Raw genomic sequence first — 16,373 nt, forward strand, 5'->3', positions numbered from 1 at the left:
CACGATATATATTGCTGTTATAGACCATCAACAACTTACACGATGATAACATGGATTTATTATTTGACAACGGAGAAAATCTTTGCTGAGATGTTTCCATCGATTTTGAAGTTTCTTCATTTGGAGATATTTGAAAATCTTGAAGAGCTTTATGCTCCGGTAATATTAAAATTATTTACTATTAGCGCATCGACTTTTCTTATTTTAATCTTACTCGTACGAATAGCATCCTGGAAATTTTTATTTATAGCTATCTATTTGAATATCTATTTAAGATTAAAAGATCTTTTACGAATTTCGGGACCTGCGTTAAAACTTGAATGCGAAATATTGAATCGTTATAGAAAGGCAACACTTGAAGAAATTAAACAATTTGATGATGTTTGCGCCGTTTGTCTTTGCGATATGTTCAAGGCGAGAATAACACCTTGTTGTCATCTTTTTCATGCAGATTGTTTACGTCAGTGTCTCAAGACTGGTAATATTTGTCCCGTATGTAAAAGAGAATTAAAATTTTCATAAAATTTATTTTAGTCTTATGCTACGTTTAAATAAACATATCCCTTAAAAATAAATTTCCTAATAATTGTCTTATCATTATTTATTCTATATTAAAGACAAAATCAGATATTTTAATAGATATTTTTTAAAAAGAGATTATTAAAAAGAGATAACTGACGCATAAATGTGAGAATAAATTAATCGAAGTATATCTATTTTTACGGAAATACTTTTTTAACCGATAAATATTCATATACAATATATTAATAAAAAATAATTAAATTAATAATAAATTATTACATTTATTTATAAATATCGATACGTCGATTAATGTAAAATATTCTCGTTGTATAATTGTAACGTAAAATAATAATTTAATGTATTTATAACATCTCGTATTTTATTTAAATTAAAAAATTAAATTTTTTTTATTAAATTTACACAATTTTAATTCATAAACTTGTAGATTGATAATGATCAAAAAATTGATAATTAATGAGAATTATATTTAATTATAGAAGTTTTAACGAGAGTCTTACTCTTTTTTTCACTCCTATGATCCTTTATTTAAATTAATTCTTTTATTGATCCGTTCCATTGCTTTGTACATACTTATTCTCCTACATATTTAATGGTAGTTTCTATATATTCACCATCGGGACTATCGTAATTTTTTATTGGTGGAGTATGTACTGGTCCAATTACATCGTACGGTAAATATAAATCATCAAACTGAAAAAAAATGTGATTTGAAACATTTATTTATACAAATATATATATACATATATATATCAATACATCATTTAATTAGTAAATTTTTCTTATTAAATAATAGAATATAAATATTTACTTCGACTGCTTTTTTATAAAGCTGTTTTGAGACAGCTTTTAATTCTTCCAACGCTGTTTTCTGTGAGGTCAGCATAGATTTTATAACATGTAAATCTTTTAACCATTGATCTTGCTTATATTTAATCCATTCTCTTTCTAATAATCTTCTCCTTTCTATTTCTTCCTCTGATAATGATGTCAAATGACAAGGTCTTTTGCTAAGAAATATTTATTCTTATGTAAATACTTTCATATATATGTATAATGTATTATTGCATAAATCTTTCTATATATGATCACATATATGATATATATTCTATATTACGCTGGACATACTCATTTTGCAATTGTTCGGCCAATGTATCGATTTCAAAAATTGGTTTCATATGATTTGTATGTTTTTCTAACATGCGAATTCTTTTTTGTAGCTTCCTTTTCTTTCTTTCTTCTTTAGCTTTAATTACTGCAGGATCAAGTTTTTTTTTCTTTTTTAAGGGTTCTCCTCTAAAACAAACAAATATAATAATAATAATTATAATAATTAAAACTTTTTCAAAAAATAGAATTTTAATATGATTAATATGATACTTACAAAAGTATCTCTGTTGCTCGAAAATATAAAGGATATGTGTATGTGGAGATATTGCATGAATTTTTAATTGAACATAATGAAGACCTGCATCAATAAGTAACTGTAATTGTAAATGATATAAATACAAATTATCAAGATATCAAATGTTAATTATTTAATGAATGAATACCTAAAAATAATATTTGCTAGATTTCCAAACATTTTTATTATTCACTGTAATTGTTTAAGTTTTTTTAATTACTTTATTATATTATTAATTAATTAATACTTTATTATTATACTATTTTTATTTTTTTAAATTCACATACATAACCTCTTAAAAACCTTTTGTTTTTTGATATAAATTAAAAGAAATGATACCTATAATATTTACAAAAATACAATAAATTAGATAATTGATAAACAAACAATTATATTTATGAATAATTAATATAATAAATACCGATTAATAATCTGTGTCAACGATGATGGTAACTCTGTTCAAGCGTACCAATGAAATAATAAATCGAAATAATTATCGTATAAATAATTTTTATGAATGTATGATTTTTTTGAAATTTTTCTAAATTGTCTTTATTAATATATAAATATTTATATATTTTTATTGTTACTTTAAAAAAAATTTATTATTTATAAATAATTGAAATTTATATAATTTGCTCAAAAACATGATGGTTAGAATTATGTATGGTTAGTGATTGAGTGATTATTCGTATTATAGATAAAGCAACATTATACAAAAGCAAGTAAAATGTGTACGAAAAATACGTCTAAATGTAGTTTTGATACTTTTGAGATAGAAAATGTAACTGAAAATATGTAAGTGTATTATATTACAATTTCTCTATAATTTTAGGAGATAACAAATAATGTTTATTTATTTTATAATTTTTCGTTTATGCAATTCTTAAATTTTTTTATAGAATCACTTCTTCTTTTATTGATACTATGGATATACATAATACTATACCTTTCTGCAAAAAATGTGGCTGTCAAAAAGTGCAAGTTTTTTTAAAAAATAAAAATCAGTATTGTAAAATGTGCTTTTTAACTATATTGATACACAAGTTTAGAGCAACTCTCGGCAAATCCAAATCAGTGCGTGCAAACGATACTGTACTTATCGCTCATTCAGGGAAAGCAAATTCAACTGTACTTTTACATCTTATTACAGCTGATATTAATAAATCAATTTCCAAAAAGCTTAAATTTCCATTTAAAGTTCTTTATATAGATGGTAAATATTTCTATCATTTCTCTTGTTAAATTAAAGAAAAAAAATTATTAGACACATGTTTAATACAATTTAATATAATATTTTTTATTTTTTATTTATATAGATGGTGTAATAAAAAAACGTTCGATCGAAGAAAGAGAATCTATTCGAAATGCATTAGCTAAAGAAGCTGAAAATTTGCAATTAACTATGTACATTTCATCGTTGTCAAAATGTACAATTGATATTACTTATAAAGAGTTACAATCAATAAATGTTCCATTAATGAATACTACTAAAGAAGATACAATGTTAGAAGAAATTTTTAATAATTTAGAAAATGATACGGCAAGAGATGAATTATTGCAACAATTAAGACGTAAATTACTTGTATCTGCAGCTCGTAAACTTAACTGTAATAAAGTTTTCATTGCTGATACATCTATTGATCTGGCGATAAAAGTCCTTGGAGATGTATCAACTGGCAGAGGTTCCCAATTGTCTTTTAATGTTGCTTTTTCTGATGAAAGATACAGTGATGTGAAATTACTTAGACCGCTCAGAGATTTTACAAAAAATGATATAATTGCATATATGGAATGTTGCGAATTACATCCAATTCTTAATCCTCAAAAATGTGATCTATATTTCCCTGCGTCTATACGGAATATTGCAAAAAACTTTATTTATAAACTAGATTCTGAATTTTATAGTACTGTATCTACAATATATCGTACTAGTGAAAAATTAGCTACAAATGTGGAACCATTTAATAATATGAATAATGATACAAAGATTGTTACTAATAAAATTGATGTTAATAATATTTGTATACTATGTGAATTAAATTTTAGAGATTCAAATTATTTGTCTAAAGAAGAGCTATCAGTTGTACAAGCAAAATTATTTTCTAAATTAGTTTCTACAGTTACAGACATTTCATTAGATACAACTATGAATTCGTCAAATATTTGTGCACAATCGAGTAATGAACAATCTGAATGTATAAATGCTCTTACAAGTAAAAAATGTGAATGTAAAACTGATATTTGTAATTCGTTTTTAAGACGATCAATGATTGAAAAATATTTATGTTATAGTTGCCGTCTAATTTTTTTAAATGTAAAAGAAATTGATAATATTTTACCTAATTTCATATTCGATGCAATTCAAAAGGAATTACAAATTGCGAATTTAAAAAAAGAGATAACAGATTTTTTATTATAACGAATAAGAATAATATTCATTATTGGCAAAAAATAGTTTATTCTCTTTTTAATAAAAGAATATAATTAAATATGATATACTTTTTTAAATTGAATTCCAAATATTTTGTAATATAAATAAAACATAATGTTATTTCTTAATTTTTTGCAAAATCATAATTAATCATATCAATTTTTACTAAATGATATATTATTTTAATTATTTATTATTATAATTATGGTAATTCTCGATACTTGTTTCATACGTTTATTATATATACGTAGATGGCGATGATAGCGAAATTATCGATATAGGATATTGTTACATAACAGAAAGTTTTAGAAAGTAGCCTTCGGCTTATTTCGAAGTGTAATTATTCTTTTAAATAGAATTGATTTATTATATACGCATTAAGTATTTTCTTAGGTAACTTATTATATAGTATATTTTATTTACAGTATATACATATTTTCAATATAAAAATAAATAAGATGGAAAAAACTATTCAAGAAGGTTATATTATGTATCATAATGTATATATAATGTATCATAATAATAGATATTACAATATAGTGTAAGCATTATAAACTCAATAATATTATTCTCAATTCTTTATATAATTTTAGAATTATGGATAATGAAATACCAAAATATCGTAATTTCATGGAACCTATATTTAAAACTCCACTCACCAAAATCTTTGGAATTTCAATTCATAGTCAATATTATTCAACTTGTAAAAATTTTGAATTGCGCTTAGCTGAATGTGTGGAAGCATATGGATTTTATAAAGGACAAGAGAAATGTAAGGCGCTAATTCTTGATCTTGATGAATGTTTATATAAAGAGAAACGAATGCACAGACAAGAAATAATAAACGGAGAATTTCAGCGTCAGATAAATGCTGGAGAAAGAAAATATGAGAAAGCTCCATTTATTCCTTTCTTTTAGAATTCATATAATTAATATATATATATATATATATATATATATAGTATAATTAGTATATATATATATACACACACACACACACACATATATATATACACATTAATAAAATAAGTAAAATATTGTTCATAATAAATCACATAATTAAAAAATAATGTCAATGATGATGAATTAAAAAGTATTGGTTAATTTTTTTATTCTTTCTGTGATTCCTATATTCCTATATTCTTATTATTTTATAATAAATATACTATTTTATAATAAATATACTATATATTTTCTTTTGCATTTATTTATTTTATTTAATCAATCTGTTAATTAAATTATTTTATGAAATGTAAATCAATTCATAAATTGAATTTAGTATATATAAATTTACCTATAATTTTAATAATAATCATGAAATAATGTAATCTTCATATCATAATTTATTTTAAAAATTATTTTATTATTATTTTAAAAATTAATACCAATGACATGATAATTATGACTATACATATATATTTGACAAATGAAGATGAAAACGTGTTTTAATACATGTGTATATACATGTATATATATATATATATAAAAATAAGAAAACTCAAAATGATTACGATAAAGTTATTCAAAAAGAAAAATTATATTATAAAAGATGAAATTTTGTAAACAGTTTCGAATATAATAGAAAAATTGAAATAAATATAAGATGAATGAATGTTACTATTTATTTGGAATAAATATATGAATAGATACATGAACTATTTATTTGAAATGAGTGGAAAAAGAAGATGTATACAATTAGATGGCATATGCATGTTTTAGGTCAATCGTCACTAGATGGCAGGAAAATGTTAAAAGAGAGGATAAATGGCATAACGTGCTAAGGATCTTGGCGGGTAGACGGGATGGCGGGTAGACGGGTATGCGAACGAACAGAGAAAGATACGTAAGCAGAACGGTAGGTTGCCGACTTGTTAGGCCGGAAGGCGGGCGCACCTGTCTGTCATCAGCGCCGACTGTCAATCTTACTGACGCTGGCGCACACGCTACGAGAACCCGCCGCATTCGTAGTGTTTATCTGTCACAGACAACAAGAAATTAGTTATAACGGGAAGTAATTTGATCAAAAAACGACGGTGTGAACGAAAGAAACATAGAGAAACTACACAAAGATACGCCGGTGAGTTGTCGGACGACAGATCAGTTGGTCGAAGAAGAAAACGTGAGAGAGAAAGAAATCGTGAAACACGCCGCGTGTTAACTGTCCTACGGTATGGACATGGCATATCTTTTGGTGTTGTTTGTCATTCATCATTCGTATATTCTAACTCGATGACCGGCAAAAATTGAATTAGCTCGTGTCGCGCGATCATATAATTTTTTCATCGTGTTAGTGCACGCGTCCCCACGAATTGCTGGTCAAACTTGTACGTTTTTTTCCTAGTTTATTCGTTTAGCTTGCGTGGCTATTATATTATAAATGTGACACGACTTCTGATCGTATTTATAAAGTGTATTCATTCTTTTTTGTATTTAGTTTCTTTCTTTCTATTTAACAGTTCATCAAGTATCGAATAATCACCTCAAGCCCACGAGGACGTTACCACATCGCGTGCACATTACGTCTACCTCAAATTTTTCATTATGGATCATCGCATTGGTGAGTGTAAATCAATTCATTAATCGTTAGACTTGTAAAGGTATTATATAAAATTGAATTTATAATTTTATTAAAAATTATCGTTTTATTTGATATAAAACTCTTTATTCGTAATATGTTGAAAATTGTATTACAAGACGCCATCATCTACGATGCTATAACGCGTGGCTACCGAGCTAGCACGCAGTCAGCAAACCAGCTAGCTAGTTAGGCACGTGGTGGCGCGCCGCGGCGCGGACTTCGTTACCTCCACGGGGCTCACCAGTCTTACCCCACGGAATCCGCTCTTCGTTATAATTACCAACTGTCATTCTGCTTTTTCCATCGTGCCTTCCATGCTTGCCTGCTTGCCTGGCTGTCTGACTATTCGGTCGCTTTGTGTGCACGCGCACCTACAGTATGTATACGATATGTTTATGCGCTTGCTCGTTTGATCACTAATTCTTGCGTCTTTATTTTTTCAATACGATCTATATATGCTTTGCGAAAAAAATTCCATATATAATAAACCGTTTAATTTGTTTAACGATAATGTCGTAATAAAAAATATTTAACAAAGAAATTTATTTCTCATGAAATAAATAACATTCAGATCGAATAATTAAAAAAAAAAAAATTGCAATTAGTGTTGAAAATTTATTAATTTTTGAGATTATTAAATTTTTTGAGTAATATTGTACATATTATATGTACATAGTACATATGTGCACACATGTTATACATATGTAAATATATTATACATGATTAATTTCATTTTTAATTTCATATGATATTATCCTTCGTCTTATTTTTTAAAATAAATTTTTATCATAATTTTAAAATATTTATATATTTTCATAATTCAAAATAATTCTAACAATTCATAATATATGTATATATATTTTTTTAAACGCTCATTGAAATATAAATAATATATATATAAAAATAGAATTTAAAAATTATAACAAACAATTTATATATTATTATAATTTAAAATTGATAAAATATATATAAGTATATGTAAAATACATTCAAGAATTTAAATTGCGTATTATATAGTTTACAAAAAAAGAAGCACTTGTAAATAATTCGGATTAAAATTGAATATTTTCACATTGTGACTATTACGTAACATGATAAAATATGTAGGAGAAATATTAAAATTGAAATATATGTATAAATTTTGTATTTGAATTTTGAAATTAAAAGTATAGCTCTTTTGTACTATTATAATAATGCAAAATTTATTAAACAAAATCTATTATCTATAATCTATACATATATGAAAAGATGGATAGAAAAGAATATTTTTGTAATTATATTATTGTTATATAATGAATGATGATAAATATGATATTGGATATTTGAAAAGTTTATCGATGAATAATCACACTATATAAATTATTAGTAACATTTTTAATGTTCAGGTATATAATAGAAAATAACAAAAATTTTCAAGTGATAAAAGTTTAGGAAAATCAAGTTCGTATTAGAGTTCGAGATTAGCAAGTCGGTAAATGGGTCGCGATACACAACGTTATCTAGCTTTGGTCATTGGCCAGCGAAACTCGTTTGAGAAGACGCGAGAGTATTGTGTAACAGGTCTAATAATAGTAATAATAGTACTACTAGTAATATGGTATGGGTAACATAAGTAATACTAAATCTTAAAGAAACAATTATTGCGCTTTATTTTTCTTATTTAATTTTAAAATATCACTTAATATATTTAAATATTTTAATTTAAATAGATTAAATTTAATAGTTCAGTTAAATAAATTTGACATAAATTTGTTACATTTTTTTTATCTATGAATTTAATGAATTTAATTATCTATTTATAAAGTTCTCATATTATTGATCTTTGATTATATAATATATATAATAATTATTGAGTCGTATTACATAAATTGTATTTATATATTATGCTAGATTATGGTAGATTGTATTAATTATTATAGTATTTTATTTATTTCATCACTTTCATAATATGTTTTGTAATTAGATTATCAATGAAATGTAAAATAAGTGTAAAAGAGATCTAGGAAATTATGAAATCAATACATTAAAAATAAAATAGAAAATATATTTTATAAATTTAATTAATAATGTTATTTCGTGATAATATCTTTGTCTTGTTATGTAATCGATAAGTGATGTAGTCATTCTCGCTAATCGTCGTGTCTTGGTTGCTCTCGATGACTTCCGAGAGTTTTTGATACCTGTTTACCGGCCAATCAACAAACTGATCTACCAAAATATCGCATTTTACTTAGATGTTACGTAAAATGAAAATATATACGTTTTTTTAAAATTTTAATAATATAAGATATTATTAATTCTGAATGAATTATATTGCATATAATTTTATATTTTCATTAAGGTAAATTAATATAATATTAATATATATATTAATTAATTAATTTATTTATTTATTTTTATTTAATAGAGAATGTCATTCATAATATTATTTTATTTTCTGTTATCAGTATCACAATTTTCAGTCCTTCTTTACTTTGAATTATGTGTATTGAGTTTGAGAAAGAAAGAGGTTATCATGTCAAAAGCCACAAAGAGCATAGAGGCTATCATAGGTGAAATAAGATATTTTGAAGTAAAATTTCATCAATTTTGGTAATCTTCATTATTGTCGATAAAATCAAAAAAATGCATAGAGAAATTTATTATTGTTCAAATAAATAGTAATAAAAATTATAATTGAAATGTAATTTTTTTTGTAAAATATTTTGTATAAATTTGTAAATTATTATCAAATCATGATATTTTTATATAATTAAAACATAATTTCTTACCTCATTTCTAATTTGAAATCTATCAAAAAAGAAACATTGATTAAGAATAGTACATTAAATAATTATTAGGACGGAATAGTTACGAAGACAAGCTACAACGCAAAGCACGAGCAGCCCAAAGGCCGTATCTAAAATCGTTCTATGCTTGCTGACCTATGAAGAATGTTCGTCTCTCTTCTTGAATCGATGTTCCTTTGCATGTCGAAGATTTGATCTTCACAATCAGTCATATATCACTCTCAAAGTATCATTTCTGCATAAGATTTATTCGATGAACATATATTTGTTCAAATGATAGATCGATTTGAAATTTTCTATTTCTTCTTATGAAAATTAGCCAAAAAATATTGAAAAATTGTTATTTGATCGTTGTTCGTTTAACAAACGATTAATTTTTAAATTTTTTTAACTTTCCGACATATATGTGTGTATTCATATGTGCGCACGCGTGTGAATATAAATATAAATATATATGATAATAATCAATTATATTTTTTAAAATCTGATTTTTATTTTTCTTAAATATAAAGATTAAGAGAAACAATTTCTTTTCTTTTGAACTTGAACCATATATGTTTGAATTATATATATTTTACATGAAAAATTTTATGTTATAATATGTATCCATCATCAATCGTATCAATATCATATAAAAAGGTTTTTATATTTATATTAATTCAAATATCATTTCAGGTTTATATCAATAATATTTTAAAACAATTTCTAAAAATTTATGAATACATAACTATAAATTATATTTATACTTATAAAATTATTTATATATATATATTATAAATTCATACAATTAAGAAAAAATCAGTTTTGTTTTTCAGTTTAGTTGATCTTTATTAACGGTAGATAGTTAACAAGAAGTACAAATTTATTCGATAGTGAAACACACGATTCAACATTCGTTTAAAGAAACTAACAAAGACTCGCAAAGTAATTAGGGATGAGATACTAAACGGTTTCTATGATGATTATGGATAAAAAAAAGTATTGCGCAATCTAGTTTGGATAGAAAGAAAATGTACTCGTATATTACGTACGTACGTACGTGTGTGCGTGCGCGCGCGCGCATGTATAAAATTGTGTATGTATAAAACATACATGTATATATAAAATTTTCACACATATATATATATATATATATATGGATTATTGAAAAATTTAAGAGAAAAAAAATGAAAAAGTCAACTTTAATTATGTAAATTTTGTATAATATTAGTCAATTGTAATTTAAAAACAAAAATATTGATAATGACAAGAAGGGATCAATTTCTTACTGATTGACTGATAAAAAGAAAAAGCAATGAATATGATAACTTTATCATGTTAGAAATATCATCGATTGAAATGGTCATATAAGGGTTGAGTCGATAAGATAAAAATATATTTTTTGTTATCTTAGACATCCAGGGATGAATAATGACTATAAAAATCAAGAATGGTTTTTTTATCAAAATGAAATTAGTTTGTTTTCTATCATTATTAATAACATAAAATAAGCATAAAAAAGTAAATGGAGGAAAAAATTTTTTCCAAAAATTTATAGATTTTGATTAATACAAGAAGAAAAATACATAATAATTAATTGTTTATACTTTTCTAAAAGCATATTTTTTGTAATGATATAATGTTAAATATATATATATATATATAAAGTAAATTAAAAAAAAAATTATCTATTCAATACTTTATAATATAAAGATTTTATATTATTATTATTATCATTAACATTATTATTAATTTATTTTCTAAAACAGGAAACAATTTTAATAGATACGAGATATTTTATTTAATAGTTTTTATTATCGAAAAATAATAAATAGCGGTATAAATTAATAATCTTGAAAAAACTAAATTGTATCTTGAAGTGGCGCATTTTGTATTTCAACTACATAGCTGCACGTGCAAACGATTCATGCTTTTTCTATACTTAGATTATACTCTATCTCCCGTAACCTTATCTCATATTATCTCGTTTCATATCTCTACCGTTTTAGTGATATGTTGAACGAATACCATACTTTTTCGTAATTCACGATTAATATGAAATTTTTTTCTTTTCTTCTTTCTCTTTGTCTTCATTTCTTTTCTTTTTTTTTTCTTTTCTCTTTAATAATAATCATTACATACATATCATATTTAATAATAAACTCTTACGAATAATTATTACATATATCACATAATATAATGAATAAATTATAATTTATCTCTTATTATGAAAAATTAAAAAATTAATATTTTTCTGCGAGAAATTAAAAATAATTATTTTTAATTTGTTTTAATAAATATATAATAATATAAATATATTTTAATAAAAATATTTTCTTCTTCCATTAATAAAAATTCGTTTCTCAAAAAATTAAATATTGTTGCTTTAAAAATTTTTATTAACTTTTTATGATAACGCTTTTTAATTATATTTATATCATTTATATTTATATTGAACATTTATTATTTTACTAGGATTTATAAAATATATCTTAATTATAGGATTGAAGTTTTACAAAATGTTATAACGAATGATGTTATTATTATTAAATACCAATTATCAAATTATTAATTACTCAAAAAAGTTTCATTAATGTCAACGTGATAGCAATATTTTATCTTTTAGTATAATTATTATATTTTTAAAATTTATTTTTTGTAATAATTGTTATAAATATATTTCGATGCGATTCGAAAGTTATTTTGCTTATAATTGTTATTTTTTTTGTGATTACTGCAACGACAACAATTGAATCTAAATTAATATCTTGCGTATATGATATGATATTTATATTAATGATAAAGACAAAATATTGACATTGAAAAAATATAAAGAAATATTATAACAAAATATAAACAATATATATTTTTACTATATTAAATAATATAAAATATGAAAATAAAATATATAAGAACATTTATACATTTTAATGTGCAAAGGATAATCGTGTTTTATATGTGGAATATGTTTCCCGCCAATAAAGCATATACCTGTTTGGAAGGGATTTAACGTACGCTGTCGTTACTGGAACACCGGCCAACGGCTTCTGATGTATACTTATGAAGTCTATATGGCGGGAAAGACGCAATTGGGAGGAGGCTACACCGAGAGAGTCTAATGGCTGACAGGTCAAGAAGCGGGAAGTGAATACGCGCGCGCAAATCTCTTTCTTCTTGCTGCGCGCACATGCACTCATTTTCGTGTTTGATTTGTCGGTTGTCAGATGCCTCTGTCATACCGGCTTCCGACATGATTGGCCCAGTCGCGTCGTGAACGTTGTATAGTTGCGTTTAGTCAGTTTCTAACGTTGAATACGATAAATTCAAAGAATATTTTTGTTTCCAATTTGCTTTTCAATCGTTATATTGGAAGTGAAGTACATTAAAAGTGTGTTTTCAATTCAAAACAAAAAATTTACAATTTCGTTTCTCTTTCTTTTTTTTCTGTTGCCTGCAATAAAATTTTTAATGAAAATTATGAACGAAAATAATTTTAATTACAACGAACAATCGAACAAATTTAAACAAAATAAATAACGATAATAATCATATTATTATCGAAATTATATTATTTATTTTATGTGATCGAATTAAAAAACAAGTTTTTAAGACCGTTAAAGAAGAGATAAGAAGAAAAACGGAGAAACGTTTGAAAGTGATAGTTTTTAATAAATTAGATGCAGCTATATTGTGTTAAAAATGTTAAAATACGTCATCGATGTCATTTTCATAATGATAATCAACAATGCAATAATGTCGATCAACAAGGGGAAAATTTACAAAAACAATGTTTAAGGTGATTGAATATATTATCGATAACATGATTGATTTTTATAATACATCCAGTATGGAGCAAGAATTTTTTTGCATTATTTAAATTTTGACAAAAACATCAACAAGAAATAATTCATCAAGAAAAATAAAAAAAGTTTAATAACAAAACTAAATATATATTAATTGTTTTAATTAATATATAACGCAAATATAATTATAACAACGATACAAAATAAGATGTACAACAATTGAAGAAAATTTTATAAATTTCTTCATTGAAATTTCTAATTATTACATTTCCAATTAAAATTACGATCGAGATATTTTCTACAATTCATCTGTTGAAATTTTTAAATTGCTATAATTGCAAGAACATCATGTTGCCACCAACTGCTATGCACTTGGAACAAAAAGAGAGTACCGAAAAAATGACAGGTACACAACAATATCTTCATCAATATCGTAATAAATATTATCAGGATGATCAACATCAACATCCTGGACATTCACAAAAGCAACAAGATTATCATCGGTATCGTCGTCATTATCGCAATGATCATCATTATCATCATCATCATCACCATTACCATCACCGTCATCATCATCGATATAAACATCATCAACTTAGTTCTCAAACTGATCAACAATTACAGAACGGATCTCGCAATTCGCGGAATACAGATTATCGTCGCACAATTTCTTCTTTATCATCATCAACTATATCACATAACGATAATTCATCCTCAATTCAGCACACGAATATGTTTGTAACAGGTAAGATTAAAAATAAATCATTGATTCAAAGTGTATATATTAAATCTTCATTTAACAATGAAAATAACATTCTATTATATTTTCTTATTTTTATTTTAATTCTGATCTCGTAACATAACGTCTCGATCGAAATATCTAACCAATGTTAATGTTTTATCAAAGCCGAAAGTAAATAATTGATTTCGAAATTATTAATGATTAATTATTTATCGTCATGCGTAGAATTAGTACATTAAATGATTCCTGTTGCGAAATGGCGTTCGTCCTGCCGTTCCTCCTTTTTCCTTCTCTTCTTTTTTCTCTATTTCTGTTCCCCTTCCTGCTTCCCTCCCTCTTTTCTTTTTCCCTTTGTTTGTTTGTCATTTTGTTTTTATTTATTCATATATTCTTATGCTTACGTTCATTCGATCATTATATTATGCTTGGGAAAAGTAACATGCAAATTTATCTTCAATTAGATAATAAATAATAAATCAAATAGATCATTTTTAATTGTTAATTTTGAAATTTTTGTTTCATGAGTGTTTTATAAAAGTTTATCTATTTTATAGTTTTTTTTTTTAATAAAGAAAACATAAATTGTTGAACCAATTTGAACAAATTAAACATTAGATAATCGAAAACAATTATTTAAAAAAGGAAGAAATATTAAATATAATTATTTCGAGACGATTTCGTGTTATGTAGTTACATAAACAATTATGATATTTCACAAATTTGATTTTTTCTAAAATGTCTATTAAAATTTGACATGTGAGATAGGACGATCTCTATTGATAGATTGCGAACACGTGTATGTATATATGTATATATCAATAGGATTTTTATTAAACGTTTGTATAAACTCAATTTAGCTAAAAATAAATTTGAATTGTTATAGAGATAAATTTAACATATTCAGAATTGGAAAAATAATTCTTTATCATTTACAAAAGGAAAATATGTATACATATAATTGTAAAGAAATGAGATTAATGGAATATGTGATGTTAATATTAGATAATTATTAAGATAAAGAAATTATTATTTGAAATTTAATTTGTTAATTTTGAAAACTAATTTAATTTTGTTTAAAAATAAAAAATTTAAATTTTTATCCATTTGTGTTAAATAATCTTACAGTATAACAACTATATGAAAATTCAATACTAGTATTGAATTTTGAATTTTAGTCAGATAATGATTTTCTATTTATTGTTTTCAAGCTTTCTTTTTTATATTTTATTTTAGAATTAATAATGCTCGCAATTAGAATACGATATAAAATAATAAATCACAACTGAAGAGTATTGTATTTAATAAAATAGAGACATTAAAACATATTTATATCTTTTTTAATATTTTTATTCAATATATTCGATGTAAAATATATCGGGCATCGCGTATGTAAATTTAAAATTATGCAAAGTCAAATTCTTATAATATAGAATTCCAAAAAATGCAAAAAAGACAAATTCAAGAAGTAAAAATTTGTAATCGTAAAATTTCTAATTTTATTTATATACGTATTTGACAAATTAGGATAGAGAAAAAAATAAAATCAGATAATAGGAATCATATATTCGAATATAATAGAAGCAACATGAATAATAGAATAATAATTAACAATACGTAACAATATGACAATCTTTTGAAAACTTCTAAATGAATTATTTATAAAATATATTATAGATATATATATATATATTATTATAGATAAATAGATATTTTATAAAATTTTAATCTCGAAATATATATATTTAAAAAGGAGATGATAATAAATTGTAAAATAACGTTGTATTTCATTAGAACGCAAAATGCAACTGTAAACTCGCGAGTAACTCGTTATATTTAGCTCAATGTAATGAAGAAACATACTATATTTCGTATACCGATCAAACTAAGGTCATTGGGTAGCAATTTTTTTTTAGTAATTCATTCTATTCGAACCAATAAAAAATATTAGATATAATTTTGTTAGTGTGCTTTGATTACCATCTTTTTATCATTGTGTTGTTATCGTTGCGTCGTCGTTGCATCGTCGTCTTCGTTGCATCATCGTCGTCGTTGCATCGTCGTCGCCGTCGTCGTTGCATCGTCGTCGCCGTCGTCGTTGCATCG

At 24.3% G+C, this 16,373-nt stretch overlaps 6 protein-coding genes across 9 annotated transcripts in view; 4 read left to right on the plus strand and 2 right to left on the minus strand.

Annotated features, from left to right (window-relative positions):
- Nucleotides 1–539, plus strand: part of LOC102673259 (ERAD-associated E3 ubiquitin-protein ligase HRD1B-like) — a 9,105-nt gene extending 8,566 nt beyond the window's left edge. For 2 of the 3 annotated variants that reach the window (XM_006622055.2, XM_031513527.1), the window contains exon 3: nucleotides 24–539. In XM_006622055.2, coding sequence (XP_006622118.1) covers nucleotides 24–522 — 499 coding nt within the window. In that variant the 3' untranslated portion in view covers nucleotides 523–539. The remainder of the gene's footprint in view (nucleotides 1–23) is intronic. The other variant, XM_006622056.2, reaches the window with a different exon arrangement.
- A 501-nt stretch (nucleotides 540–1,040) lies between these two features.
- Nucleotides 1,041–1,986, minus strand: LOC102677862 (39S ribosomal protein L40, mitochondrial; the record flags this gene model as incomplete). The annotated part of the gene is made up of 4 exons (XM_006622091.2): nucleotides 1,041–1,233; nucleotides 1,352–1,550; nucleotides 1,669–1,836; nucleotides 1,925–1,986. Coding segments are annotated over 4 exons (549 nt in total), but the record flags the coding sequence as incomplete, so codon positions are not given.
- A 316-nt stretch (nucleotides 1,987–2,302) lies between these two features.
- Nucleotides 2,303–4,437, plus strand: LOC102672994 (cytoplasmic tRNA 2-thiolation protein 2). Its single transcript, XM_006622052.2, has 4 exons — nucleotides 2,303–2,464; nucleotides 2,646–2,743; nucleotides 2,848–3,161; nucleotides 3,265–4,437. The coding sequence occupies exons 1-4, from the start codon at nucleotides 2,459–2,461 to the stop codon at nucleotides 4,365–4,367; spliced, it is 1,521 nt and encodes a 506-aa protein (XP_006622115.1). The 5' UTR covers nucleotides 2,303–2,458; the 3' UTR covers nucleotides 4,368–4,437.
- Nucleotides 4,438–4,627: 190 nt separating this feature from the next.
- Nucleotides 4,628–5,352, plus strand: LOC102672861. Of its 2 annotated transcripts, none has more exons than XM_006622051.2 (2): nucleotides 4,628–4,772; nucleotides 4,973–5,352. In XM_006622051.2, the coding sequence occupies exon 2, from the start codon at nucleotides 4,977–4,979 to the stop codon at nucleotides 5,295–5,297; it is 321 nt and encodes a 106-aa protein (XP_006622114.1). In that variant the 5' UTR covers nucleotides 4,628–4,772; nucleotides 4,973–4,976; the 3' UTR covers nucleotides 5,298–5,352. The 2 variants fall into 2 exon arrangements, with proteins under 2 accessions (XP_006622114.1, XP_031369390.1); XM_031513530.1 differs by having other exon boundaries at nucleotides 4,641–4,772; nucleotides 4,967–5,312.
- A 3,641-nt stretch (nucleotides 5,353–8,993) lies between these two features.
- Nucleotides 8,994–13,609, minus strand: LOC102674802. Its single transcript, XM_031513526.1, has 2 exons — nucleotides 12,768–13,609; nucleotides 8,994–9,160 (listed from the first exon to the last, which is right to left on the minus strand). Exons 1-2 carry the CDS (start codon nucleotides 12,975–12,977, stop codon nucleotides 9,014–9,016), a joined length of 357 nt encoding a protein of 118 aa, XP_031369386.1. The 5' UTR covers nucleotides 12,978–13,609; the 3' UTR covers nucleotides 8,994–9,013.
- A 187-nt stretch (nucleotides 13,610–13,796) lies between these two features.
- The window catches only part of LOC102677998 (iroquois-class homeodomain protein irx-2-like), a 5,496-nt gene continuing 2,919 nt past the window's right edge, over nucleotides 13,797–16,373 (plus strand). The window contains exon 1 of the mRNA XM_031513525.1: nucleotides 13,797–13,934. Coding sequence (XP_031369385.1) covers nucleotides 13,877–13,934 — 58 coding nt within the window. The 5' untranslated portion in view covers nucleotides 13,797–13,876. The remainder of the gene's footprint in view (nucleotides 13,935–16,373) is intronic.

The sequence above is a fragment of the Apis dorsata genome, unplaced genomic scaffold, assembly GCF_000469605.1.
Source record: "Apis dorsata unplaced genomic scaffold, Apis dorsata 1.3 scaffold_661, whole genome shotgun sequence".
Taxonomy (NCBI): domain Eukaryota; kingdom Metazoa; phylum Arthropoda; class Insecta; order Hymenoptera; family Apidae; genus Apis; species Apis dorsata.

Coding starts and splice junctions, on each gene's coding strand:
- LOC102672994 (XM_006622052.2), top strand. Junction 2,744..2,847: donor GAAAATGTAACTGAAAATAT/GTAAGTGTATTA, acceptor ATTTTTTTATAG/AATCACTTCTTCTTTTATTG. Junction 3,162..3,264: donor TAAAGTTCTTTATATAGATG/GTAAATATTTCT, acceptor TTATTTATATAG/ATGGTGTAATAAAAAAACGT.
- LOC102672861 (XM_006622051.2), top strand. CDS start 4,977: ATGGATAATGAAATACCAAAATATCGTAATTTCATGGAACCTATATTT.
- LOC102674802 (XM_031513526.1), bottom strand. CDS start 12,977: ATGTCGGAAGCCGGTATGACAGAGGCATCTGACAACCGACAAATCAAA. Junction 9,161..12,767: donor ATAAGTATACATCAGAAGCC/GTTGGCCGGTGT, acceptor TTGGTAGATCAG/TTTGTTGATTGGCCGGTAAA.